Source organism: Cnephaeus nilssonii (genome assembly GCF_951640355.1).
Source record: "Cnephaeus nilssonii genome assembly, chromosome: 5".
Lineage (NCBI taxonomy): Eukaryota > Metazoa > Chordata > Mammalia > Chiroptera > Vespertilionidae > Cnephaeus > Cnephaeus nilssonii.
Window position 1 is genome coordinate 41,451,586 of NC_137076.1, and position 27,977 is coordinate 41,479,562.

General features: G+C 40.2%; 1 protein-coding gene across 3 annotated transcripts in view; it reads left to right on the forward strand.

The window, feature by feature from the left end:
- The first annotated feature begins 8,228 nt into the window (after positions 1 to 8,228).
- Positions 8,229 to 27,977, forward strand: part of LOC307100199 (putative ATP-dependent RNA helicase DDX60) — a 105,612-nt gene continuing 85,863 nt past the window's right edge. For 2 of the 3 annotated variants that reach the window (XM_079772559.1, XM_079772560.1), the window contains exons 1-6: positions 8,229 to 8,365; positions 19,215 to 19,324; positions 19,479 to 19,548; positions 20,740 to 20,929; positions 22,012 to 22,353; positions 24,689 to 24,805. In XM_079772559.1, the coding sequence (XP_079628685.1) occupies positions 19,321 to 19,324; positions 19,479 to 19,548; positions 20,740 to 20,929; positions 22,012 to 22,353; positions 24,689 to 24,805 (723 nt within the window). In that variant the 5' untranslated portion in view covers positions 8,229 to 8,365; positions 19,215 to 19,320. Of the gene's footprint in view, positions 8,366 to 19,214; positions 19,325 to 19,478; positions 19,549 to 19,737; positions 20,041 to 20,739; positions 20,930 to 22,011; positions 22,354 to 24,688; positions 24,806 to 27,977 lie in introns of those variants that run through there. The other variant, XM_079772561.1, reaches the window with a different exon arrangement.

Here is a 27,977-nt window from a genome sequence, read left to right on the forward strand (position 1 = left end):
GCTTGTCTCACAGAGTGCCAGAGAAATGCAGGAATTGAAGGCACCACCAGCTGCTTTTTTTTGCAGATACTTTTAATTGCCAAACTCTGGGTGCATTTGGGGGTGAGATAGGAGTTGGACATAAGGTGAAAAGTTTCCCTAAGGAACAGTTAGACTCTACTTTCCAATTCCCCCCTTTTTTTTTTTTCTTCAGAAAAACTACTAGTAAACCAGCAGGGCTTCAGACCTAAGGCACCAAGCATAGAGGCCAGGAGGTGAATCACAGGAAGAATTCTAGGGGAACTGGGTTGGAGAGGGGAGAATATGAATGTCAGCCATACCTGTGATTTTATTTCTTCAAATAAAATATGATGCAAATATACAAAAATGTTAACATCTGAAAAATTGTGGTGGTGGTGTGTTAGGGAATGGAATATCTGGATTATTTAGGTCAATGGTGAATAAAGTTTGTAAGGTGTTATTAAGTTTCAAATAATATAGGTGCTCATTTTTAATAGAACTATAACTATATAAATCCACCACCACACCAATGTTTATAAATGTTTTGTTGAATTAACAGTACCTTGTGCAGAGCCCCGCCATCACACCCTGCCCCATTCCAGACTATGCACTGGGGCAGTAACTTTTGGAAATCCCAGGTAAACTTTACAACCCCATCTCAATGTGTGCGCTGGGAAATGTGCATTTAGTTTAATCTTTCCTTTTATAAAATGTTACTCAGTTCCCTTCTTGAGCAGCCCCTTAAGTTTATACCCCTAACCATCTCCTATAGTGGGCCCTCACACTCCAGGCTACTAAACACTCATGCTCATTGCCCCAGGGCTAGGTATCTGACAACCAGGGGCAGTCCTGTGCCGCAAAGCCCACTTAAATTAGACAAATTAGCCAATTATAAACCTGCTTGCCCTCCCTCACAATTCCTTTCTAGAGAAACCAAAATAAGGGCTCAACCCCACAGTTCTCTTTCTCCTGCTTTGAAAAAGAAATGTATAAATATATTGATTCCAGAGAGGAAGGGAGAGGGAGAGCGAGATAGAAACATCAATGATGAGAGAGAATCATTGATTGGCTGCCTCCTGCATGCCCCCTGGCATGTGCCTTCACTGGGAATCGAACCATGACCTCCTGCTTCTTAGGTCAATGCTCAACCACTGAGCCATGCCGGCTGGGCTCTCCTTCTGCTTTTTTTCACAGACCTTGGTGCTTCCTCTGAGTGGCCCTCCCCAGGGAACTGTGAATAGCAACTGTCAAACTCTTTCTGGTCTCTCTCCCTCTTGATCTGCACTTGTCTTCATCATACCTCACCCAAGGTATGGTGAAAGCAGTTTACCGGGCACTTTCACACGTACCAAAAGAACCCATTTCCAGGAGCAGCTGAGGTTGAATCACGGTATCAGTGGTCTTTCACTGCGTCCCTGTCCAGCTCCCAAATAATTATTTCTACTTCTTATAAAAAGTTCTGCTCTTTTGAAGCTCTTGACATTCGAGTTGACCATCCTCTATCCTACCTCTTTAATCAGTACTTTGGATCCAGTTGGACTCTTGGTTCTCTTCTTTACCCCAAGTCGTGCCATTATCCTGGGCGACCACAGCACGCATTTGTCTATTTATTCCACACGGAGGCATATTGCTTCATATGCGTTGTTTGGCCTCCTTATATATATGCATCTTCACTTCTATTCGTCTCCAACTCCCTGGTTCTACAGCTACACTTGGATGAGCTACACTCACAAAATCCTAAATTAAAATGTGAATCAGTTATGCATTGTTAGATAGCAAATCACTCCAGAACTTGGAGGCTTAAAGCAATACACACACACATAGTATGATTTTATTCAGACCATCATTGATTTTGAAGCCCTGAAACAAAGTGTCTTCTACTCCAGATCAGCTCTTGTCTGTGAATTTCCAAATCTTTAGATCTGTTTATCAGTGGTTTAACTTCTCCACACTTTAAATGTTCATGCTTTACAATGTTCATATCCTTTGATCTGTCCTCACCTACTCTTCTTTGTGGACATATATGATATCATGTTTACCCCAACATTATTTACAATAGCAAAAATTTGGTAACAATCTAAATCTCCAAAGGTTAAGTGAACACATGTAATGTTAAAGTGGTCATAGAAAGTGATGTTTATGAAATGTTTATAATAGCGTAGAAAAACTCACTATAAAGTGATAGTGGAAAGAAGAAGAAACCGTTTGTATTTATAATATGAATGAATTATTAAAAATGTAAGCATCCTTTTTATGGCTGAAGATTTTAAAGTTTTAAATTGAGTTAATATAAAGTGAAATAAAGGCTTGACTGAATGAGACAGTTTATTTTTTTAAATATTTGGTTACTAGAGGAGAAAGACCAATATACCACAATGATTGGATATCTAAAAATGGCTTTGAGCCCAGCTGGTGTTACTCAGTGGTTGAGCCTCAACCTATGAACCAGGAGGTCAAGGTTCCATTCCTGGTCAGGACACATGCCCGGGTTGTGGGCTCGATCCCCAACATGCGGCATGCAGGAGGCAGCCCATCAATGATTCTCTCTCATCATGGATGTTTCTATCTCTCTCTCCCTCTCCCTTCCTCTCTGAAATCAATAAAAAAAAAAGAAGTAAAAATTAAAATGAAAATGGCTTTGAGACTTATTTGAACGAACTCAAAACTCCTGGCCTTTCATTTCTTTTAAAGTTTGTATTTTACATTGCATGCTTCATAAAGATACTTAGCGAGGGAATGTTAAAGTTGCAAGTGGAGTGGTCACTGCCAGACAAGTAGGAGCAGCTGTATAACAATTTCAGAAGCTGCTTATCAGAGGAAAAAGGAACTCTAATGCGAAGGGTGTGCTGTCACTCCCTGGGAAAACAAAGGAGGGAAGAGTATGGTAAGGGAGGAAATCAGCTGTTGGACCAAAGTGGGATTTAAGTATTTTTAAAACGTCAGCCATTGAAGACAGTTGCTCTGCTGGAGACACAAAATCTGAGGTCTGGTCACTGTCTACTTCTGTTGGACTAACAATTTGCTCGGCACTATTTTGAGAAAGAATTTTCACAGAACTGGCATATCTTCAGCCCCCTACATTTCCTCTCATTGACTAATCAACAGGTGTTGAAAAGCCCATGGCAGAAATATCACAGACCCAGTGTGCTCATTTTAACTTTATACCTGCATCTTTGAAATTTTTTATTGTCACTTTGGTTGATGAGTAATTAGGTATTATTTCATTAAGTGTTGTCCCACAATGACATTTCATTAAATATTCTTAATGTTGATGTTATTGCAGGTACTCCCATATTTCCTCCTTTTGCCCATCTCCACCTACCTCTGCCTCCCCCTCCCTTGTGCATCTGTGATTTTTGTTTGAATGCTTTATATGTTTCTGCAGGAGGAAGAGATAAGTAAATTATTGCTGACATAATTACTTTTTCATGGGTATTCATATAAATGTATTACCACATGTTTACTTAGGATTTGTAAATTTAATATTGTGGTTATGATCATAGAACTCAAACCTAAGCAAATTTAGTAGAGAATGAACTCTTTTTGCAATGAAAGATGTTGGTATTATATTTTTTAGAAAGCATGCAGCAATCTTGGCTTTAAAAAAAAGTCTATTATGTCTGGAAAAAATAAGTCATATTGAAATTCCTTACAAAGCTACATGTCGAGTAAGCTTCTGAAACAACAGTCACAATGAAAACAATATAGCATTAGATTGTTACACTCTTGACAAATAATTTTCAGGAATTTAACCATAAGGCCTAATTAGATATGACCTAATGCATTAAGGGGTGACTATCCTTACTGCTTCCTTATTTAACAGTCCAATTCGGCATGTTCCCAAACCTGAAATGAGTGAATGACTTTGCACAGTACATTATCACAACCTTAATACTGTGGGGCCCATGAAGGCCCTTCTATCCAATACTCAATGTTGTTAAAATTATTGGCTCCATCCTATTGGCTAAGTAATTTGCTATTATATAAATGGCTAGTACAGTAGTCTCCCCTTTTCTGCGCTTTCACTTCCTGTGATTTTAGTTACCCATGGTCAACTGTGGTCCAAAAATTAAAAAGAGAATTCCAGAAATAAACAATTCATGAATTTTCAGTTGTGCACCATCCTAAATACGGTGATGAAATCTGTAGTCATCCTGCACAGTCCCGGAGTCACCCCACCTTCTAGTTATTACAGAGTCTGCCTCCCACAGTTCCACCTTGTTCACTTGGCTCCTGAGGTAAAGCCCTGCGTGGTCCTACATGGTGTTTGGGCTCCTCCTGCCCTGGGCTGTGAGTGTATGTGACTAATAAAGTGCTGTAAATCACCTCTGTCCAGCATCAGGTGTCATGTGTTTGGCCGTCTCCATAACTATAGGGCAGGAATCACTCCTTCTGCAATGGGGTGTAAGGAGGCATATCAGGTAGTTAGAGGGTTCTAAAAAGAGAGGAAATGCTAATAGGTGAATTAGAGGAAATGTCGAAGTGTCTTTCAACAGAGACTTGATGTGCTCAGTTTTATATGCTAAAAGGTAACTCTAACAGCAGAGTGGACAATGACATAGAGGGACAGGCTGGAGTCCGGAAGGGAACAGGCTGCTTCCGTACTCTAGATGGGAAATGGTGACACTTGCTCCAGCCTTGAAATAATGGGAGGGAGAAGAGATTCTAGATTCCATAAGTGTTAGGCATTCAAGTTCAATTGGGATTTAAGGGAGATGAACAATGGTTACCAGGTTTCTAATTTACCAGTTGTTATGTGATGGTTCCATTAATGTGGATAGAGGAGGTAGGGAGGGAAATAGATTTAAAGAAGAAAACCAAGGGAGAAGAGGCTGGTTGGAAAAGAGAGATTGGTTAAAAATATTTCAAATGTTTCAGAGAAAGAAGTAAATCATTGGCCAAACAAGCATTGCTTGGTGATATCAATCCCTGGGCCATCATTGGTGATCTTTGACAGAACAGTTTCAGAGCAGATCTGGACTAAAGGGGCCTGAGGGTTTGGAGTAGGGTGAAGCAGCATAGACCACTAAAGGGTACTGTGCCCAAAAGAGAAGGGATGAAATAGAGCAGGGGATCATATTTGTTAGTGTTTTAAAGTGGAAGTGACAGGTCTTTCAGTGGAATGAACAATACATTCTAGTTGACAGGGTGAAGTTGAAGATAAAACATACTAAAGAATAACGGACTGAGATGCTTGAGGAGGAGCCAAATCCAGATTATAGGGTGTTAGTTATGTTGGGTGTGGGTGGCCCCTGGTGTATTCTTCCCAGACTCTGTGTAAGGATGTTATATGGAGTTATCATAAAATTAAGAGAGAATTGAAAAAGAGATCTTCTATTAGAAATAACTTGAGGCAAATATAAAGTTCTGTAGGGTTGTAACCATTATTGGAAAATGTTCCTAAAGCTTGGGGGAAAACAAAAAAAGGCATGAGATGTATTTGTAAATAGTTTGATAGGACACAAACTGGGTCATTTCTCTGTGTTGAGAGGCAAAAAAAAAAAAAAAAAAAAAGAGAAAAAGAAAAAGATAGAGGACAGTCTAAGGCTCAAGCAGTTGAACAGGTTAATTAGGGAAAGGTTGAATTGTTGACTCATGGCTGTCATTCTGATAAGAAAAACATTCAGGAGTCCCAAGAGGCTGAAGTGCAGGAAGTAAAAGGGAGGAGTCTGAAAAGTAGAAATAGAGTTTGTGATGATAAAAATTTGGACAAACTCCAGGGTGTGCTCAGGGGGGTTAATTTGTTGAAATGGAAAAGAAAATCTAGACTAGAGATTTTGTGTGTTGGTTAAATATACTGGGGTCAGCAATTGAAAAGATTGAGTCACTGTTCATTGTTTTCACTTCTCAGTAAAAACTGAAACAAACATATAAGCATTAGGTACATTTAAAAATTAACATCTCAATAATTAAAAAAGAAAGCAAAAAAAAATATGTGTCCTTTTTGTTGTTCATCCTTACCCAATATTATTATTTTCATTGATTTTTAGAGAAAGCAGAAGGGCAGAGACAGACAGACAGAAACATCGATGTGAGAAAGACACATCGCTTGGTTGTGTTGCCTCCTGCACGCACCCAGGTTGGTTTGGGGTTTGAGCCTGCACCCGAGGTACGTGAGCTTGACTGGAAATGAACCCTCAACCATTCCGTCAGTGGGCCGATGCTCTAACCTCTGAGCCAAATCAGCTAGGGCTATTTGTCCATTTGTGAAAGACTTTCAGTTATAGAATATGAAACATTTGTCTGAGGTCATGTAATATAAAAGATCATAGATAGACCTTTGGGTTAGATCAGGTTTTGAATCTTGGCAGCATTCATTAATTATGTCATCCCCCTAAGCCTTCTTTGTCTCATCCATAAACTGACAAAAATAATAGCATACCCATCATGAAATTGCTACTTTTTATTATCTGCTGCTAGCAAATATGTTATCAGTTTGCTTTATTAATTCACAATAGTGCATTTGTTTCCTATTGCTACACTTAACAACAAACTCTGGCTTAAAACAGCACAAACTTATTCTCTTACAATTCTGAAGGTCAGACGTCCAAAATCAGTCTCACTGCACTGAAGTCAAGGTGTCCACAGGGCTGGCTCCTTCCGGAGGCTCTACAAGAGAATCCGCTTCCTTGCCGCTGCCGGCTTCAAGAGGCCCCCGAATTCTTACATTGTGTCCCCTGCCTCCATCTTCAAAGCCATCGCATTCCGTCACTGACTCTTTCCGTCATCACACTGCCTTCCCTGACCCTTTGCTCCCACCTCCCTCTTTTAAGGACCCTTTGAGTCCACTTGGGCAGCCCATCCTCATTTCTTCATCTCAAATCTTGAATTTGGTTTATTCTGCAAAGTACCTTTCGCTATGAAAGCTAACATGTTCACAGATTCCAGGAATTAGGACACTGACGTCTTGCCTGGAGGGGGCGAGAGGGCATTATTCAGCTTACCACAGGCAAGTGCATTAGAGAAGTGCGTGAGGGATGGATATGAATATAGTGTAACTTTAGTCCAGCCCTGTGTCAAGTTCTAAGTTCCTTCCTTTTCTTTCTCAAAGTCATCATCAACAAACACCCCAAGTTTGCAAATGGATAAATGAAAGCCTGATAGATGTGAAAAATGGCCACCCTCTCCAACCCCACCTTTTTATTGTAACAACTTGACTCTCTGCCCTGGCCGGTGTTGTTCAGTGGTTAGAACACCAGCCACCTCACCGAAGGGCCATGGGTTCCATTCCTGGGCAAGGGCACGTACCTGAGGTTCCGTCTCAGACTGGTTGGAGGTTCCAGTGCATATAGGAGACAACCAATCCGTGTCTCTCTCTCACATTGATGTCTCTGTCTCTCCCTCCCCCTCCCCAAATCAATGGGAAAAAATCCTCCAGTGAGGATTAACAACAACAACAAGACCAACAACAACCAAGCATCATGGCTCACCAATTTAGAACCAGAAAGTTGCCATTCACTGAGCTCTCTTCTGTTTTCCCTGTGGAACAGTGCCTATACCTCTGCGCTTACCATTTCTGCAGACAAAGCAGCTGTGGCTTCCCACTGTTGCTAAAATACTCAAAACTCACTGCTGTCCCCACCTCGCACTTGCTGGAATTCTCATGTATTTGTACATTTATAGCATTCATGAAATTTAGGACACTAGAAAGAGAGGCTAGTGTTGAAACGCAAATTGCAACCATCAACAGGCAGACATAAAGTGAAAATTACATTAAGACAGAAATAAAAGTAAGCATGTTGCATTTTCAATTTATTTTTTAATGGTGTTTCTTGGCCCATGGAAGTTCCCAATATAGTCCACACAGAACAGTAATCATCAGCTTCTCATAATAGGTGCTTCAAGTTCATGTATTCTTATGCACTGTTTTTGTTTTTCTTTTTGGGTCAAGGTGGAGCAGCAAGATCCCACATCTGACGGTGGAATTTCAGATTCCGGTGTCTTAGAATTCATCTTTTCCAAATTCCACCGTTACTTAATTTTACCTTGCTTAGATGTCCCAGCGTTGTCTGTGTCCTTTCCCTGTATTCATGTATGAATTCCGAAGAATGCATTTTGCCTCTGCTATCTTCCACACGGCTCAGATTGAAGGGAAAGACGCTAAAACCCACTCTCCCTAAACCTACCTCCCAGATTCCTGATGCTGAGAAACGAAACTTGAATGCCTCTGAAGCGAGAAAGGAAAGCGAAACTCACTCCACAGTAGTTAAAGGAGTGGCTTAGGTGGCTCCGCTCAGCTCAAAGCCCTGAGCTTCTTTGGGGCTCTGCCTATGGTCCCCTCTCCCTCACTCCCTTTCCGCGGGACTCGCCAACCAGCGGCTCCTTGGACGCAGCAGGTCCCGGGTTTCCGAGTCCTGAGTCCGGGGTGAGGAATGGGTGGTACCGGGGGTGGGGGTGGAGGTGGGGGCCACCACGTAGGGCTGGAGGGGGTGTGTGTTTCAAGGGGGGTCCCTGGGAAGGGACCTGGAGCAGAGACGTCCCACGGAGGTCCTAGGTCTCCGATGAAAGGGGGAGGTGGTCTGAGAGCGGGCGGGCGCGCGCACTGGCGCGGGTGCGGGGAGGTGTTGGCGCCACTGGGCTCCCCAAGGGGATGCAAGGCGTGGGAGAAAAGCAGAGGAAAGGATGAGGGGCGCGGAGGTCTAAAGTCTGAAGGAGAGGGGAGAGAATCAGGCATTTAAAGGGTTCTCTTCTAAGACACTGTGCTGGGATGGAGGTATTTGAGGACACCATGTGATGTCACATCTTAGCACAGCCCAAAACAAAAAACAAAACCCTTGGCCTTGACAGCAGCAAGCAGCCTGGTCCTCTGTGCAGAATCTCAGGCAGGCCCAACTCCAAACTTGCAGAATTAGAATCTACATTTTAATAAAATCTCCCAGGTGACGCCTGTGCACCCTTAAATTTCAGTGGCTTCACATAAAAACTATTTTTTTTATATAAAATTTAAAAGGATGTATGGGCATGTATTAGTTTTCTATTGCTGCATTACAAATGATCACAAATTTAGTGGTTGAAATCAATAGAAATTTATTATTTTATAGTTTCCATGGATTAGAAGTCCTGGCATGGGGTACCTGAGTCTTTTTTTCTTAATATATACGTTTTTACTTATTTCAGAGAGGAAGGAAGAGGGAGGGAGAGATAGAAACATCAGTGATGAGAGAGAATGGGCTGCCTCCTACACACCCCGCCCTGGGGACTGAGCTCCAACGGGCATGTGCCCTGACCAGGAATTGAATGGTGACCTCCTGGTTCATAGGTCGATGCTCAACCACTGAGCCACACAGGCTGGGCTTAACTGAATCTTTTACCCAGCATCTCACCAGGTTGAAATGGAGGTGTCTGCTGGGGCTGCCATCTCATCAAGGCTCTGGGTGCTCATTCAGGTTGTTGGAAGAATCCAAGTCCTTACAGCTGTGGGATCGGGGTTCCCTGTTTTCTTGCAAGCTGTTAGCTGGGGATTACTCTCAACCTTTAGATTCCGCCCTCGGGTCCTAGCTACGTGGCCCTCTCACAGTATGGTGGTTTATCTCTTCCAAGCCAGCAGGAGAGTCTCTCCCCTGTTTGCTCTGATAAGAGTCTTAGGTAATGTAAGCTAATCCTGAGAGGCTAGCCCATTAAATTCACAGGTCCTGCCCACACTCAGGAGAGGGTACTATATGGGCATGTAGACCGGGATAGCTGGAGTCATGGAGCCCATCTTAAAACTTGGCCAGTTGCTGGTCAGCTCTTCTCCAGACAGTATTTCAAGAACTTGACCCCTTCCATCAGATGGCTTCACCATTTCCCACGCCTTCTTGTCCAGATTGGGCCATCCCCCCACCCCCAATGCATAATGTACAATTTCACTCTCTTTTTTCTCTCTTGCCTTCTCTGTTTTTAAGATTCTTTAAATCAGAATTCAGATAAGGTGCTGACACTGCTGTGACTGGATAAGTCTCTAAGTTTGTTATAATCTCTTTCATCCTCTTGTAATTTATTTGTTAATAAGTGGGTTCCTCCCTCAACCAGTCTTATAGAGAGTCTTTTAGATATCATTTAACATGCTCTGTATTCTAAATGTTTTGTGGTTGCTACTAGAGCTTTGATCAAATTCAGGTTTGTTTATGTATGTATGTATGTATTTATTTTCTAGAATATTTCAATAATGGTGCAGTTGTTCTTTATGGAAGCAGATATTTGCCTCTATATTTTTCTGCTATCACCTGAAAATACTAAGATCTATTAATTCATTATGAGTTGTAAAATTATGATATTCCATCATTCCATCTCTGTATTTTCTGGGTTACCTCCAGCTACTGAAAATGAAACTTCCCACTTATATTAGTTGGTAACCCAATGGTGTGATACTTATATGAAAGGCAGGTTAGCTTCTTGATATCAGAAATCCTTATTTTTTGATATATTAACTTAGGATGCTGTTTACATATATTTTGCAATAAAAATGAGGAATTTAGTATTTATTCTTCTTTTTCTACTATTCATCCCTTTCATAACGTCTTGTGATTTGTTTCTATGTTGAATCAAATATGGAAAACCAGTAAATAGTAGTTACAAAATTATGATTATGTACACATTAATCATCGTAGAAACAGTCTATATGTTTGGCTGGGAAATATGGTACTAGATCATTAAGACAACCATTTGAAATAGATGTTGTTAACCTAAAGATATTGTTCCGAAGTGTGAGGAAATAAGCATTTATTTGAGATCAATAAGAAGAGCTATTTGGGAAGAATTGATATTCCCAAATTATGTTCTGATTAGGAAACAAAGGCAAAGGTATTAATGAGAAAGGTAAGAGGAACAATTACATCAGTAGAATAGTGGCATTTCTATTGGTGCAGATGACATACCACTAATAGAATAGTGGCATTTCTATTGGTGCAGAATAGCAGCTCAAATTTCAAACCATCTTTAGAAATTTTAGTCTGATAGTCATAATATCTGTTTGATATCTTTGCAAAAAGTTCTTTGGGACACAGTAGGGCTTTAGGTCCAGTCTAAAGCTTTTTTTTTGCCCTGATTTAACATTCCAAAGGTTTGAGGTATAAGATGTGCAAAGCAGTTATTCTGGCATGGAAGCTCCAGCTCCATTTATTATTCTTTTACATCCCCCACTCCCCCTTTGATTAAGATATTTCCTTCAAAATATCACTGATTTCCTTCAAAGTAACAGCTTCGATCGGTTATTTAAAGCATCATTGGTTCTTTGTTGTAAGATGGCTCATTTTGAGTATGTCATGTCATTGTTGGTTCCTCATCATTAGGAAGGCTCTCCTGGAATGGCATGTCTCATGTAGCAGAGAAGTGGTTTTCTTTTTCTTTGGAACCTTAGGTCACATTTGAGCAGTAAGAGTGCCAGAGAAAAAGGAAGGCTTTTCCATCATATTTCTTTAAGGGCAAACATTTTCTGTAGTTCCTTGAAGTTTCTCATCTGAAGTCTCATAGGACTGAGGAGTCATTTCAAAACACTAAGCAACCCTTATCTGAGTGTGCCTGCCCTATACCATCAAGCTATATGCAAACAAAGTTTTATAATAGCAAACATTTCTATAATTCCTGGTCAAGGGCAGGTTCCTGGGTGGTGGTTCACTCCCCACCCCTGGTTGGAGCGTGTTCAGAAGGCAACCAGTCAATGTATCTCTCTCACATTGATGTTTCTCTCTCCACCCCACTCCCTTTCTTCCACTCTCTCTCAAAACCAATGGAAAAAATATCCTCAGGTGAGGATTAACAACAACAACAACAACAAAAAGATGATGTCCAATGTTGAGTTACTTTCCTAGTCAAAAATTAAGGCGAAAACAATAATTCTTAAAGTGTGTGCTTGTCCTCATATTATTTATCAGATATGAAGGAGTTAAAGTAAGGTAATATGAGAAATATGAAGATATACGTGATACAGGTCTAGTCTGGAATCTTGAGTTAGTTGTTCACAACAGCTGCCATCTGCTTCCTTTCCAAGTAATTTTAAAATTTCAAATCCTATATTGGTTGAGCAGTCAAATTAGGTGTAAGCAATTTCTTTAAATTGGGAAACATGCCCTAGCTGGTTTAGCTCAGTGGTTAGAGTCTCAGCCTGAGGACTTAAGGGTCCCAGGTTCTATTTTGGTCAAGGGCATGTACCTGGGTTGCAGGCTCAATCTCCAGCCCTGGGCCTGGTGTGCAGAAGGCAACCAATTGATGTGTCTCTCTCACATCAATGTTTTTCTCACATCAATGTTTCTCTCTCTGTGTGTGTCTCTCTCCCTCCCTTCCACTCTCTCTAAAAATTAATGGAAAAATATCCTCAGGTCAGGATTAAAAAAATAATAAATTGGGAAACATGAATCAAAGAGTCAACCTCTCTAAATTTGTTCACACATTAAGATTACCTGAAATTTTAGAGGTATCAGGTAGGAAGAAAAAAATATTTTTAAAATAAATGTTTTAATTTTATTTGCAAATGTCTAATTTACCAAATTGCTGTAGGTCACAGGTATCTTAGGATAGATAAGACAAAGATAAAAAAATAGTAATATTTCATATAAAAATAATAAAATTATTATAATTCTTATCAGTTCATTTAGTCCCATGTTATTAATTCTTATTGATCTTTATCTTTTTGTTAGCAGTTTTATGCATCCAGTTTTTCCTTAGAGTTGTGTAACTCTTTATCCATTTCAGTGCTAACATTTTTAAAGTTATTAGAAACCTGCATTTTACAGTTTGTCAGGGTTTTTCTTTTTTTAATGAATCTTTGAAGATGAAACATATTTGTAGGAGTACTTTTCCCTACAGCATAGCTGAGTAAAATAACCATTTTCTATAAATGATAAAAGACTTACAATGGCTACAATTAAAAATCTGGTGAGAGTTCATATTCATACATATTTAAATGATGCAATTGACTTAGTTATCCATTCAAAACTTAGTTTAATCATATATTAATTATTTGTTTAAAATCCTGTCTCCATGAACCTTCTACAACTTCCACCAACCTTCTGGAACATACATATACCTTTCACTTTTTGACCTATCTTTTTTTAATTTTATTTATTTATTTTTGTTTCTTATTTTGAAACAAACATTTTACGTTAGAACAACATTACTTCCCTTTTTCTTGCTTCACACACACACAAAAAACCCCAACAAAAGCCAACAGACAAATAACAAAACAAAACCCCAGATACCTAAAATAACCCCCCAAATATCTTTGTAACTTCCTTATCTCAAAAGAACATTTTCTTTTTTTTTCTCTCAACAAAAGGGAATCTTCATGCTTCCTATTTTCTTCTATTAAAAACATACATCTTATATTTTATATGCAGTCATTTCATTTTATCATTATTGTTTTTAGTAGTTTTGTAAAAACATAGCTCTTTTACAAACCAGTTTTGGTAAGGGAAGTTATGTAGCAGTTTGTATTTTTTTAAAAAACACTATTTTTTCCCATTCTGTCTCTGTGAGCAATGATTTGCTCAGTTCCTTGGTATTTACATTTCAAAGGCATGATAAAATTTATAACTTCCAGAGACAGAAATACTGTAAGTTAGTTGGCATTAGTTACTTGACTATGCTTCCTGTGTGTTTAACATACCAAATAAACCTGATTAGCTTATTTTTCCCTTTTTATGAGGAGAGATAAATTTTCTTTAAAATGTTTCAGGAGCCTCTGGAACATCCCAAAGTTATTATTTAGAACATTTGATCTTGGAAAGTTGTCAAAAACATCAAAGTTTTAAAACATTTGGTCAAATACAGTCATATGTCCTTGTGGAACAACACATAATGAAATAATACTTAATTATTCATTATTCAAAATGACAATAAAAAATTTCAAAGACAAATACAGAAGGTTGCATAGTTGTGAGCAAAATTTAGCTCTTTTAATATTAAGAATACTTGGTTAAGTTAATAAAAGACCTGATTATAAAAAAATACAGAAAATTATTTATATAAAACATAAAATCTTTGTTTTCTTTATCTTTTTAAAGAACATATCCATAGTACAGGAATGTTGTTTTTTTGTGTGTGGTGTGTTTAGCAGAGAAATGTAGTTTTAGCTTTACATAAACACACCATTGTTATTAAAAAGCCTAATTTTTAAAAATAACCCTTATTAAAGGAAATTCAATTTTAGCCAGCTTAATTTTGAGGAAAATTTTTGAAATAACTAGGATGGTTTCTATTTCTTATTTATATAAGAGCTTAATTTATTTAAGCCTATTAAGTAGAGCTCTTTATAAACCAATTGATACATTCTCTGGAAGTAGACAACATATATATATATATATATATATATATATATATATATATATATATATACACACACACACACACACACACACACACACACACACACACACATACACACACACACACACACACACACATATATATATATAGACAACTAGAGCCCTGATAGTTTTAATTAAACATTTTTTAGCCATGAGACAAGTAAAATAAGGAAAAATCCATTAACTTACAATAGTTGTAACAAGTTAAATATATTCATTCAGGTGGCTCAGATTTGCATTCATCCTTGATAAACCATTTTTTAAGGAGACTGAGGGGAGTGCTGCTCAGACATCGGAACTTTTCCAGACACTTGTACTTCTTTCCCTTTGGTTTATTTAGTCTCGGGCAGTTGTGGCCTGTGTTTACATTTCTGGTTATCTAATATCAGAAAGACCTTGAAAGCTACTAAGGCTTAAAACATTTTACTTGACTTCTAAGCTTGCCAAGTTTCTGATCTTAAGTTAATAAATTGTTTGAAATATCTTGTCAGGTTTCAGGTAGGACAAATAGTAAGAAAAGCATCTGCTCAATTACCAAAGTTTATTTTAGGATTTTCTTAGAGAAATTATTTTGTCTTTTAAAAACTTCTGATTAGTAACCTAAGAATACATTCCATGGTCTCAGAGAGATTTGGATTTCTCTCTTTATAAAATCTTTTTTTTTTTTTAAATGACAACCTAACAGACATAGAGGAGAGAAGGAAACAAAAGAGTGCAATTAATGAGTACTCATGGGACGCTCCCTTTCCCCCTCGAGGCACTTACAAACAGGAGCCATGAAAAGTTCCTCCCGAGGGGGGGGAAAAAAAAGATTTTTTCCTGCTGGCCCGTGTGGCTCAGTGGTTGAGCATTGACCTGTGAACCAGGAGGTCATGGTTTGATTCCGTGGTCAGGGCACATGCCCTGGTTGTTGGCTTGATCCCCAATGTGGGAAGTGCAGAAGAGAGCCAATCAGTGATTCTATCTCATCATTGATGTTTCTATCTCTTTCTCCCTCTCCCTTCCTCTCTGAAATAAACATACATATTTTTTAAAATTATGAGAGAGAATCATTGATCGGCTGTCTCCTGCATACCCCACACTGGGTATCGAGCCTGCAACCCTGGCATGTGCCCTGACCATGGAATTGAACCGTGACCTCCTAGTTCATAGGTCTATGCTCAACCACTGAGCCATGCCAGCTGAGCATAATTCTAATTTTTAATGCATATTCATTCAGAGGTTATTATGGAGGTAGTTGGCTTTATTTTTCTTATCATGCCGCTTCCTTAAATAAGAGCGAGCTGGGCATATGATTGTAAATTCTGTGTAAAAGTTAAGCCAGGTATAAGTTTGGGGTAAAATTTACTAGGGAAAGTTTTCTGTAGGTTATATGAGAAGAGGGTAGGCAGGAGGCCTTAATTGTTAAATTAAGGAGAGTTTTATTCTGCCATTATGGCCATTGTTGAAAAGTTGCACAGTGTCCAACAGGCACACACGTTTCACTAGTAATTGTTATTTAGTTGTAAAAACTATTATTTCTCTCAATTTATGTGTATTATATATTTTCAGAGGAGGTTGTTAGGACTTACTAATTTGTTTGGAGCTAACTACTTAACAAATGAACTATTAGATATTTATTTTGTCCTAGGAGTACCATAAAAAATTCCTGAGACATTAAGGACAATGTGAATATCTGGGACTTATTTCATCTTGTAGAATCGGACACTATCTTTCCTGAAGTTTCCCCTTTGTAACATATTTGTGGTTAAGTTTCTCTTGTCTACTTGGTTCTCACTGACTCATCTTTTCCGTTTGAGCGCATATCACTTGCAGAACTGAAGAAAGACAGTATGGCAAATGTGCAATTAGTGAGGTTGAGGATTGCATGAAATGGATGGCAGAGAGTTTTGGGAAAATGCCTAAACTTCTTCCCTGGGCAAAAGATCTTATCATCTGGTCCATACCTTATTTTCATCTACAATCAGATTACCCTCTGTTATGCCATGTATAGTGACTGTGGAAACTCAAACTTGTCATGTTTCACATCTCTGTACATTAAACCCGTGCTGCTTTGCTACATAGAATGTGATCTTCTATATCTCTTACCTTCCCCAACATGCTAAAATTTTTCATCTTTTCAATATGTGCTTGAAATCTCAGAACACAGAACCCTGATCACTCCAGTTGATTAAAGAACTCCTTTTCAGTTCTCTAATGGCTTCTTATGCCATTTCTGCTCGATCACACATTACATTATACTGTTTGATTTAATTCTCTTTAAACCCTTACCAGATGGTAACCAGAGGGGACCATATTTCATGCATATTTCCATATATTGCAGCAAATACAGTGCTTAGTGATCAGTAGATGCTCTAAATGTCTTTGAAAAAGGATGGGATAACTGGATGAGTGAGAAAACATGCTTCTGCCCCTGTCTCTGTTGTCTCGTAAACTTTCCAGCCCATAGTAATTTCTTCTTTCTTCAAATGTACTCATTTTTTATAGCCACATCTTCACTGCATTATTAATTTAATATCAATATGTATCTCACCATTATATATTCCTTAATGTCATATAATATCTATCTATCTATCTATCTATCTATCTATCTATCATCAATCATCTGAGTTTCATAGCCCTAACACACTGTATGCATGTTTGAGAAATGCCTCAATATTTGTTTACTGTGACAAAATGCTCAAGTGCATTTTCTTCTACCATTGTTATAGTGTTTTTCTCAGTTACCTTTGCAGATGTTTCCTCCTCTCTCGACATTTATTAAATACTAGAGGCCCGGTGCATGAAATTTGTGCACGGGGTGGGGGGCGGTGGTTGTCCCTCAGCCCAGCCTGCACCCTCTACACCAGGGGTCCTCAAACTTTTTAAACAGGGGGCCAGTTCACTGTCCCTCAGACCGTTGGAGGGCCAGACTATAGTTTTAAAAAAACTATGAACAAATTCCTATGCACACTGCACATATATTATTTTGAAGTAAAAAAACAAAACGGCAAAAACACCCGCATGTGGCCCACGGGCCGTAGTTTGAGGACGCCTGCTCTACACTCTGGGACCCCTCGGGGGATGTCCAACTGCTGGTTTAGACCTGATCCCTGGATGGGGCCTAAACCGGCAGTTGGACATCTCCTTCGCAATCCGGGCCTGGTAGCTCCCAACTGCTCGCCTGCCTGCTAGCCTGAACACCCCCTAACCACTCCTCTGCCAGTCTGACCGATGCCTAACTGCTCCCTTGCTGGCCCGATTGCCCCCAACTGCCCTCCCCTTCTGGCCCGGTCACCCCCAACTGCCCTCTCCTGCTGGCCTGGTAACCCCCAACTGCCCTCCCCTGCCGACCTGGTCCCCCCCCAACTGCCCTCCCCTGCAGGCCTGGTTGCCCCCAACTGCCCTCCCCTGCAGGCCTTGTCCCTCCCAACTGTCCTTCCCTGCAGGCCTGGTCGCCCCCCAACTGCCCTCCCCTGCCAGCCCGGTCACCCCTAACTGCCCTCTCCTGCTGGCCTGGTCGCCCTGAACTGCTCTCCCCTGTAGGCCTGGTCGCCCCCAACTGCCCTCCCCTGCAGGCCTTGTCCCATGCTGGACTTGTCCCCCCCCTGCAACTGCCCTCCACTGCAGGCCTGGGTTCCCCCCCCCAACTGTCCTCCCCTGAAGGCCTGATCCCCCCAACTGCCCTCCCCTGCAGGCCTGATTGCCCCCAACTGCCCTCCCTTGCAGGCCTGGTCCCTCCCAACTGCCCTCCCCTGCCAGCCATCTTGTGGTGGCCATCTTGTGTCCACATAGGGGCGGCCATCTTGTGTGTTGGAGTGATGGTCAATTGCATATTACCTCTTTATTACATAGGATTAGTGGTCTGCAAAACTGGATTTTCAGTCATTTTCTTTTCTTGAATGATGATGTATCTTTCTGTTCAGCACTGACCTTACGTATCGTAATACTCAAATTACTCACATATTCAGGTCTAGCCTAGACCTTGTATTTGACTTCTTGTACTGTATATTTTTTTACATGACATTTCTGTGGTTAAGTCTCAAAAGCAAGTCAAACTCTCATTGACCACAAATGATATTTCCCTGAAATGTGACCTATTTCCAGGGTTTATTGCCTAGGGAATGGCCTACTTATTCATGCTGTTGCATTAGGTAGAATCCTAGGGAGTTATTCTTGCCAACGCTCACTATCTCCTCTTCTCTGTTCACACCTGATTCTTTACCAGATCTTGTCAAACTCACCTGCTAAATATTTACTATCAGTATGTGCTTCAAACAACCATCAAGCTCTATTAGATCAAACTACTGTCATGACTCGTCTAACAATGGCTTTCTCTCTACTCTACTAACTGGATCTTTGCTTTCATCCTGTCTGTTCTCTGTACTGTAGCCAGTGTAATCTTTCAATAGGTAAATCCAATTATAATACTATCTGCTTAAAATCTGTCAGTGGATTTTAGGATCAGAAACATGCCCTCAAAGGCTTTGAGTGCCCTTATATTTCTATAGTCCTCCCTAGCACAGCTAGCTCTTCCCTCACTTTCTCCACTCCATTCTGGCTGGCTTCTTTTCAGTATCTAGTTCCATCCACACTTTTTTCATGGTACAGGGCTTTTGCACATGGTATTCAGGTATTCTCTTTGCCTGGAATGCTACAGTCCTTGCATCTTTTTTGATCCCTCAGAAGTCAGCCTAAGCATTACTTCTTTGGGATAGCTTCCTCCAACTTCTTTGATTTTGTCACATTTTTAATTTTCCACTCTTTATATGATTCTCTGATTAATATTTGTCTTTCCTGAGAGATGTTAAGCTTCATGAGAATTGGCAGCATGTTGACTTTGGTCTGTTCTTGTATTCCCAGTGTCCTATGTTTTGTTTAACACACAGTAGTCATTCAATACTATTTGTTAATGGAATAAATAAATTTCTAATTTTCTTCTCTTTTTTGTAGGTCTGCCATTTTCATTAATAACTGCCACTTAGAGGTACCCAAGTAAAGGATTTTTACTATATTTAATATTTTCCCGTTCAGGTTGGAGGTGCAGGTAGCAGCAAGGATGGGTAATTTTCAATTTAAAATATTCATAATTTTTAAAATAATTTCTAAAACTGTATGTTGTACAGTTTTATTAGATTTTAAAAGTTTTATTTCTGTTTCTTTTTTCTTTAAAAAAAAAGACTGATTGAAAATAACCCATTTTCTTTTTTTTTTTAGGTTTAGAAAAATATAGGATGTTTTTAGAGGAAATTTCAGAGTTAATTTTGAGTGAAATGCCAAAAGCTGAGTGAGTAATAAATATAAAATTTTATGTCCTACTTATATATATCTATTTGACCTTAAAGTGATCTCTATTTATCTATCTTATCATCTATCTTAGTATATATTATAGTGCATTAAATATGTATATAGTTGTATATATGATTATTTAACACAGAACTTTTAGAGCTGTTTGATGGTGAATAAGAACATTTTTGTCTTGCATTCTTTGACTACAGCTGCAATGAACCCATCTATACTAATCATTTTTTTAAAAAAAATATATTTTATTGACTTTTTACAGAGAGGAAAGGAGAGGGACAGAGAGCTAGAAACATCGATGAGAGAGAAACATCGACCAGCTGCCTCCTGCACACCCCCTACCGGGGATGTGCCTGCAACCAATGTACATGCCCTTGACCGGAATCGAACCTGGGACCCTTCAGTCCACAGACCGACACTCTATCCACTGAGCCAAACCGGTTTCGGCAACATCTATACTAATCTTACTAATAAAAGGGTAATATGCTAATTAGACTGGGTCGGCCGGACATCTTCCGGATGTCCGACTTCCTTCCGGACAGTTAGGGGGTGACTAGGTCAGCAGGGGGACAGTTAGGGGGCAACCAGGCTGGCACGGGGGCAGTTAGGGGACAACCAGGCCAGCAGGGGGGCAGTCAGGAAGCGACCAAGCCAGCAGGGGAGCAGTTAGGGGGTGATCAGGCCGGCAAGCAGAGGCAGTTAGGGGCAATCAGGTAGGCAGGCAGGCGAGTGGTTAGGAGCCAGCAGTCCTGGATTGCGAGAGGGTGCAGGTCGGACTGAGGGACCCCCCTCCCATGCACAAATTTCGTGCACTGGGCCTCTAGTTATTTTATAAAAGAATGAGATTGATTAAGCAGGAAGAAAATATGATACAGGTCCATATTCAAAATATAGGTGTTAAATTCCTGAGTCCAATCCAGGTTTTGCCTTATTGCTTTAGATAATCTTTCCTATCATTTTGTGCCTAAGTTCCCTTCTCTATAGAATGGACTGATCCTGCCTTCTTTTTATGAAAAATAGTCATGTATATGGGTGTATTTGAAATATTTTAGCATTGATTCTGACATGAATGGTTACTCAGTAAATTCAGCTATTGATGATAATAACAAGGCTGCTGCCTTTTTTTGGACCTTATTTAATTTATATCTAATTTTTGTTTTGACTGTTTTTATTTTAGGTATTCCAGTATATTCAATGATTTTGTTGAATCTGAATTTTTTCTGATTGATGGAGATTCATTGCTTGTCATGTGCATATGTGAGAAATCATTAAAGCAGGGGCAGGAGCTTCATTTCTTCTATTTGGTTGAACGCTACCTTGTGGATATTATTAGTAAAGGAGGACAATTTGCCATAGTTTTCTTCAAGGTACCATGTGACAGTTGAATCCTTTTCTATGATTTGAGAACTAAAATTAAAATTTCTATTATAAAAGTGTTTTCTTATTACAAATTGAAATATATCTATAAATATTTAGAAAATTTAAAGGGAAGAACAGAAAACAGTTACCTATAATCACAGTATTCAGAAGTTACAAAAAATTGTTTATTATTCACAGTAATGGAACTTTGTTGTAAGGACACGCAGGATCATGAAAGAGGATGATAAATCTCCTAAATCGTGGTCTAATGGCTCTCTGGATTCTAGACTTCCAACTTCTGTCTTTAAAAACTCAGCAGTCAATGTATTTGATCCCAAAATACGCTGCTTTTTCATTATTTGCTCTATAGTACCTCCCTCCAAGGGAATATATTTGGTCTGCTTTTTTATTATAAATACAATTAATCATAACATTTTACCAATTTAAATACAGATATGTATAACCACTATCACCCCTTCCTCGTCCTATCCCTGAAGGCGTTTGGTGTACGTCTGTTCAATAACGTTTTTCAATCCACACTATTATTGGATTTTTTTTTTAAATATTGCTGACTGCTTGCGAGCAGTGTTTTGAATAAAGATCCAGGTTTCTAGCCTAACTCTTACAATCAGTTTATTGTACTAATTTTGGTCTATTGAGAAAAGCCTATGCAGTTTCAGGAGGGTCTCAATGACCTGGGGACAATCTTCTCAAATAAAATGATCCACCACACCTTCCTTTTCCTGGATAATTTATATCCACCATTTGCTTTGACATATTTTTGTGTCCTTTTTCTTCTTCTTTTTGAAATGAGTTTGGAGAGGAAAAGAATTAGAATGGGAAAGTGTGATCAATCCTGAGTATTGTGTGACTGCTTAAAAGGGATACACATATTTACATCCAAATTGTGGTTTATGGCATGTATTAGTGAGATGACAGTCAAGGTTTAAAGGTCTATTCCCTGACTATAAAACAGAGCAGAAGTGTGTTGGAACCTATTCCTTTAATAACTTTAATGATATGTGTTAACTAAAGTGGCAAACTACTAAATGATAATTTCAAAATAATGTACTTTACCCCTCCCACACAGGATGCTGAGTATGCATATTTCAACTTCCCTGAACTTCTTTCTTTGAGGACTGCTTTAATTCTTCATCTTCAGCATAATAACACCATTGATGTCCGAACACAATTTTCTGGATGCTTATCACAAGAGTGGAAAAATTTTTTGGAAGAGAGTTACCCATATTTCCTGATAGTTGCAGATGAAGGCTTGAACAATCTACAAACATATCTTTTCAACTTTTTAATCATTCAGTCTTGGTCAATGAAGGTCAATGCTGTGCTTTCCTCAGGACAAGCATCTGACATTCTTCGACTTTATGCGTACTTTATGCCAAGCAAGCACAGACAACAAATATTTTTCAAGCAGGTAATTTATATCAAAATTTCTTCCATAACTTTAAATAATTTTCTAAATTATTTGACTCAGTTCTATTTTTACCTCTTCTATGGAAATTATCATATATTTAACACAGAGATATTGAGCATTAATAATAATAAAGATACAAGTGCACTCATTTATTGAGCATTTCCAGTCATAACAGTAGTGCTTGGTTCATCCCATGAGTCATTTTATTTAACCCTCACAACAACCCTGCAAGGTAGGTGTTAATATCATCTGTTTTGCAGATAAGGAAGTAGATACCTGAATAAGCAATCTGCTCATCATCAATACCAAATTAATAACGGAGTATGGATTTGAAAAGAGGCAGTCTGACTCCAGCCTTTATTTGTTTAATTACTGTGTGGTATGAGGGTCAAAAATGTATTAAAAAGAAGGTAAAATATATGCCTCTGTTGCTGAGACATACTGATAAAATGATATTAAAAACAGTAGCTTTTAATGAGAAAACCATGGAGAAGGTTGATGAAGAAGGAAAATAATTGAAATAAGTTTATTTCTTAACATTAAATCATTAATGAGATTAATAAGCATTTAGTATTTTGATTCCATGATCTTAATATTTTGTTGTTTTGGTATATTTGACAATTACTATATTGAACTCTTGGGTCAAAAGTACATACTGATTTTATAAAGAAATCTAATTTCTGTTTAATTTTCACTACATACAGTGAATTTTTAATAGGAAGATAATTCTATATGATTTTTGAGTCAGCTAACATTTTTCTACTCTTTGAAAATAGTGTCACACACTCCCTCATGGTTTTGGAGACCTCCAGCTGGTTATCATAAAATCTGATAAGATCATTTATTTTTCTTTAGTTAGAACTCCAGTCATCAAACTCTAGTTGTTTACTGTTAGCTGAATAGTCCAGGGATTCATTTTTATATTGGGAAGAGGACCTATAGTCAATTTATCTCATTTTATTCTGTTAGAGCAATTTCTGAATCTGAGTTTGAAGAGTGCCCTATGAATATTCTTCCCAATCTCTCTTTAAGAGGAATTTTTAAAATATCTTTTTATTAATTTTAGAAAGAGAGGAAGGATGAGGTAGAGAGAGAGAAACATCAATGTGAGAGAGAAACATCAATTGGCTACCCCCTGCACACTTCCTACTGGGGATCGAGCCAATCCCCAGGCATGCGCCCTGACCAGGAATCAAACCAGTGACTTTTTGGTGCATGAGACTATGCTCAACCAACTGAGCCACACGGACCAGGGCTTAATGGAGGATTTTATTTTTGATAAAATAATTTATTTTCTAATTTACTAAACAATCAACTTAAAGAGATTATTTATCAATTTGAGGACTGTGTGATATGCAAATAAAAGTGCAATGTATGTTGCTAAGGGCCTTTGCTGAATGATAGGTACTTTGGAGTAGGTTATGCTATTCTCTACTTATGTGTATGTTTGAAATTTTTCATAATAAAATGGAATGGACACAGTGTTTCTTTTTGAGATTTTGGAAATGTTGTAAAATTAGATTATGGTTATGGTTGCACAACTCTGTACATTTACCTATAGGAGTTCTCCAGCCGCATCCAGAACATCTAGAGAATGAATGAGTCCTGAGTAGGGGCAACTGGCCATTGAGAAAAAGAAACAAACAGACACAGAGACAGTAGGCAAAGCTGGGACCTGGTGGGACACTGTTCTCAGATGGAGAGACAGTGAGCCAGAGCTAGTGCAGCACGTTTATTATATACAGCATGATATCAGGAAGTTTTACTAGAGTTTAAGACAAAGGAAATTATGTGAAATCTTGCTTACCGAAGATCAAGCTGCAATTCTTCATTCTTGTGGCTTCTCATAATTGTCAGGCCTGACTGAGCCCGGATAATTGCGTCCGCCCCTGGTGTCTGGCTGAACTTAGATAATGGCACCCACCCCCTGGCACCTGAGCTATAGGTCAGGACTGACAACATTCCTGCCTTTTGGCAAGGTATATTTCCAAGACATGGCTTTGCCGAGCCGCTGGACTCAGGTGATGACCTTTGCCCAGACACTATCTACATTTACCTAAAACCATAGAATTGTACCCTTAAAGTGAGTGAACTTTATGTTATGATAACTACACTTTCATAAAATTGTTTAAAAAATTAAATGCACTAAATTCCGAGACAAAAATAATACTGGCTGGAAGGCTTTAAAAGCAGTGTTGACGATCTATAATTAGAGTAAAACTTTTTTTTTTTTTGCTTAGAAATATAATAATTTTGTCTTCAATATCTGATTTTTCTGGATTAGAAAGTAATTAGATATTTTTGACAATTTCTGTGATTTGTCTTCCTTTTACAGAATGAAAAGAAGATTGAGAATGCTTATAAAGCCCTGATTAAACAATTAGAAGGATGTAGGGTTTTGGCATTTGAACCTATTTTTGGAAATTTAAGATGGGACAATATGATTGAAGAGGTATTGAAACTTATTTAAGAAATATTTTATTTGCATGGATTGTTTAATTATAAAAAAAGGTTCTCAAATACTTTGCAAACAGCTTCCCCTAATGTTTCTAAGATTCCTAATTTAATAATTTAATCTAACTCAATTTAATCATGCCCCTTTCTGTCAATCTAGCAGAGTCAAGGCAATATTAGGGGGAATTTTGTTTCTACTTATTTTGGTGGTGGACGAGAGGTTGTGAGTCCTAGGATTTTGTGGTTTTCTTTCATCTTCCAGTGACCTAGTATTCGGCTTTGTCCTCTTTTCCCCTTCACTACTTAATTGCTATAGGATGCTTCTTTCTTCCTTTCAGCTTTGTTTTCTCCCCAGAGCTATGTTTTTGTTGTTGTTTGTTTTTTAACGTGTTCAGACTTTATTTCATGGTGATTGACAGACAGACACAGACTGGAGGTGTTAGTAATGGGACATATGGGGGCTTCCTTCAGCCCCGGCTGTAGGAATTGGGGTTGCCACTCGCCAGTAAGAGGTACAGGCAGGGACGGGCTGGTCGGGATGAGACACGATGTTGCAGTTTAAGGCGTTTCTGGCTTCACAGCCATCTCTGCCATCCCTGCACCCACTTCTGGGCCTCAGTCCAACACCCAGCCAGCCCCAGGTCATTGCGTGTGGTGTCCTCAGATGCTCTTGGGCACACTGAGCCCCATTCCCCAGACGTCAAGTAAAATCAATGCATTGAGAATTCTGCTGGTGGTCAGGCCTGGGGGCTGGCTGCCCAGGCAAGCAGGCAATGGACACCAACCACACCACACTGGCCCACTCCCGGGGTGACAGGAAGGGACACAGCCGTGTCCCAGGTGGCCGGGTGGGCGGGCAGGGCCACCTGAGGGTAGGGCTCCGGACAATCCTGGGCCTGGCCTCTGCCTCCAGCACCCTGGGGCGGGCAGACACAGCCGGAGCAGGGATGCCGGTGGCCCCAGCAGGAACGTCACCTCTAAGTCACAGTGTTGTCCCAGGAGGGGCTGCCAGGCTCTGCTCGAGGCCAGTCCTGATGAGGCGGGCCCCTCCCAGCGGGACGAGGACCAGCTCAGGGGAGGCCTGGGAAGGCCCCCTCCACCTGGCAGCAGCTCGCCGCTCTGGGGACAGACTGGTCAGGTGGAGCTCCATGTGTCGGGGGGTCTGCCGACAAGCAGGGAAGCCCAGTGGGATGCGCTGGGACAAGGTGGCCCCGGGCGGAGGATGTGTCCTGAGGCTGCTGTTCAAGCCACCCCTGCCCTGTGGCCACGTCCGCCCGGAGAGTCCCGTGGCCTCGAGTTTGTCTCTGCAGCTCGCCTGTCTGGACAGGAGGGAGGCCAGGCCGAGAGTCCCTCCTGCCAAAACGCAGGCAGGAAAAGCCTATCCAAAAAGCAAGGAGTTTACAAAAATAGAAAATAATTACAGCAGGTGGGCGGGCTGCGGCGTGGGACAGGGTCGGAGCTCGGCTTGGGGCTTGGTGAGTGCGTCTTCCAGCAGGTGCGGCGGCCGCCGTCCTACCCCACGTCCCGCAGGCAGCCAAGGCGGACCCTCCAGGCCTTCCCTGTCCAGCTGGTGGCCCCAGCGGGAGGAGCCGGGGAGCCTTCCCGTTCCCTGTGCCCCCCGGCCCGCAGCCTGCGGTTGGTGTTGACGGGTGCGGGGAGCGCAGCGCCACGGGCTGGGAGCCCAGGTCGCAGGGCAGCTGCAGGCGGCCGTCCACAATGGCCAGCGCGAGGTGGTGGCCCGGCCCGAGGCCTTGCGGCTCCCCGGCTGCAGCCCCTGCGTGGCCTCGGTGCCAGGCTCAGCTCCAAGTGGCCGCTCTGCAGCGCCTTCTCGCTCTCCGTGCCAGCATTGAGGTACGCGATGTAGGTCCGTCCATCAAAGGCCAGTGCGTCCAGGTGCCCGTCTGACTTCTCTATCAGCCCCTTCTCCCAGTGGAGCCCCGAGAAGCCAGGCACGCGTAGGAGGCCTCCCCGGGGAGGCAAGAGGCCCCGTTGAGGCAGGGGTGGCCAGAGTCTGGGGTGCAGGGGTGATCTGCGAAGGACCCAGAGCTCTGTTTTCAGAAGATTGTTCCTTTATCAGTGGTCGGCAAACTCATTAGTCAACAGAGCCAAATACCAACAGTACAACGATTGAAATTTCTTTTGAGAACCAATTTTTTTTTTTTAAACTTAAACTTCTTCTAACGCCACTTCAAAATAGACTCGCCCAGGCCGTGGTATTTTGTGGAAGGGCCACACTCAAGGGGCCAAAGAGCCGCATGTGGCTCGCGAGCCGCAGTTTGCCGACCACGGCTTTAAGTAATTCCTATTCTGTAAGTAGTTCCTATCCTTTTAGGTTATATTGGGTCCTTATAAACCCAGTCTGTGTCTTTAAATCGTGTGCCTGGTACTTTTATGTGCCATTGGATGCTGTAAGTTGTGCATACCAGTAATTTGAAAGTTGTCTTCGGTAGTTTGTGTTCTGTTCTACCTGGTTATCATTTATTGTATTTTCAGACTGGAGTAGATTTAATGCTAGTGGCCTCCTTTTCACTAAAGTGTCTCCTTTATGTTTTCTGCACTTTTGGTCAATCTCTCTTTGGTCACTACAAAGCCTTGATGTGGGGGCTCAGGAGCATGAGGGATTGAGGAGCTGGAATCTGTTAATAATGGTTCCCTTATACAGTTATTTTGTAGTATCTAGTCTGTCTTAATTCTGAGGGGATGACTTTGTGAAGAATATTTACAAGTATAAATAAAATGCTTAATATGTTTCTAGGAAGTTGATAACTATAGACTCTATTGTTTTTAGCTACATGGAAATCCCCCAAAATTATATATCTATGTGTATATGATAGGATTTTAGGAAAATGTGGTGAAGGCCTGGGAAGGGGGTAGGAGTGGGGTGGAGGGAGAATTGGAGGGGGAAGGGGACATCTTTAATGCTTTCAACAATGAAGACAAATAAAAAATATATAAATTTCCTGTAATACAATGCCTCATATTGGAATATAGGGAGACTTAAATTTTATTAATATCTAGATTTCAATGTGTCATAATGTTATTCCTCTGAAAACCTTTCATAATCATTATACCATTTTTATACATTTTAAAGAATATATTCTTTCAATGGTGTTCTATGTATTATTATACAATTGAGACATATTACATATATTCTTTTATTCACTTTCTAA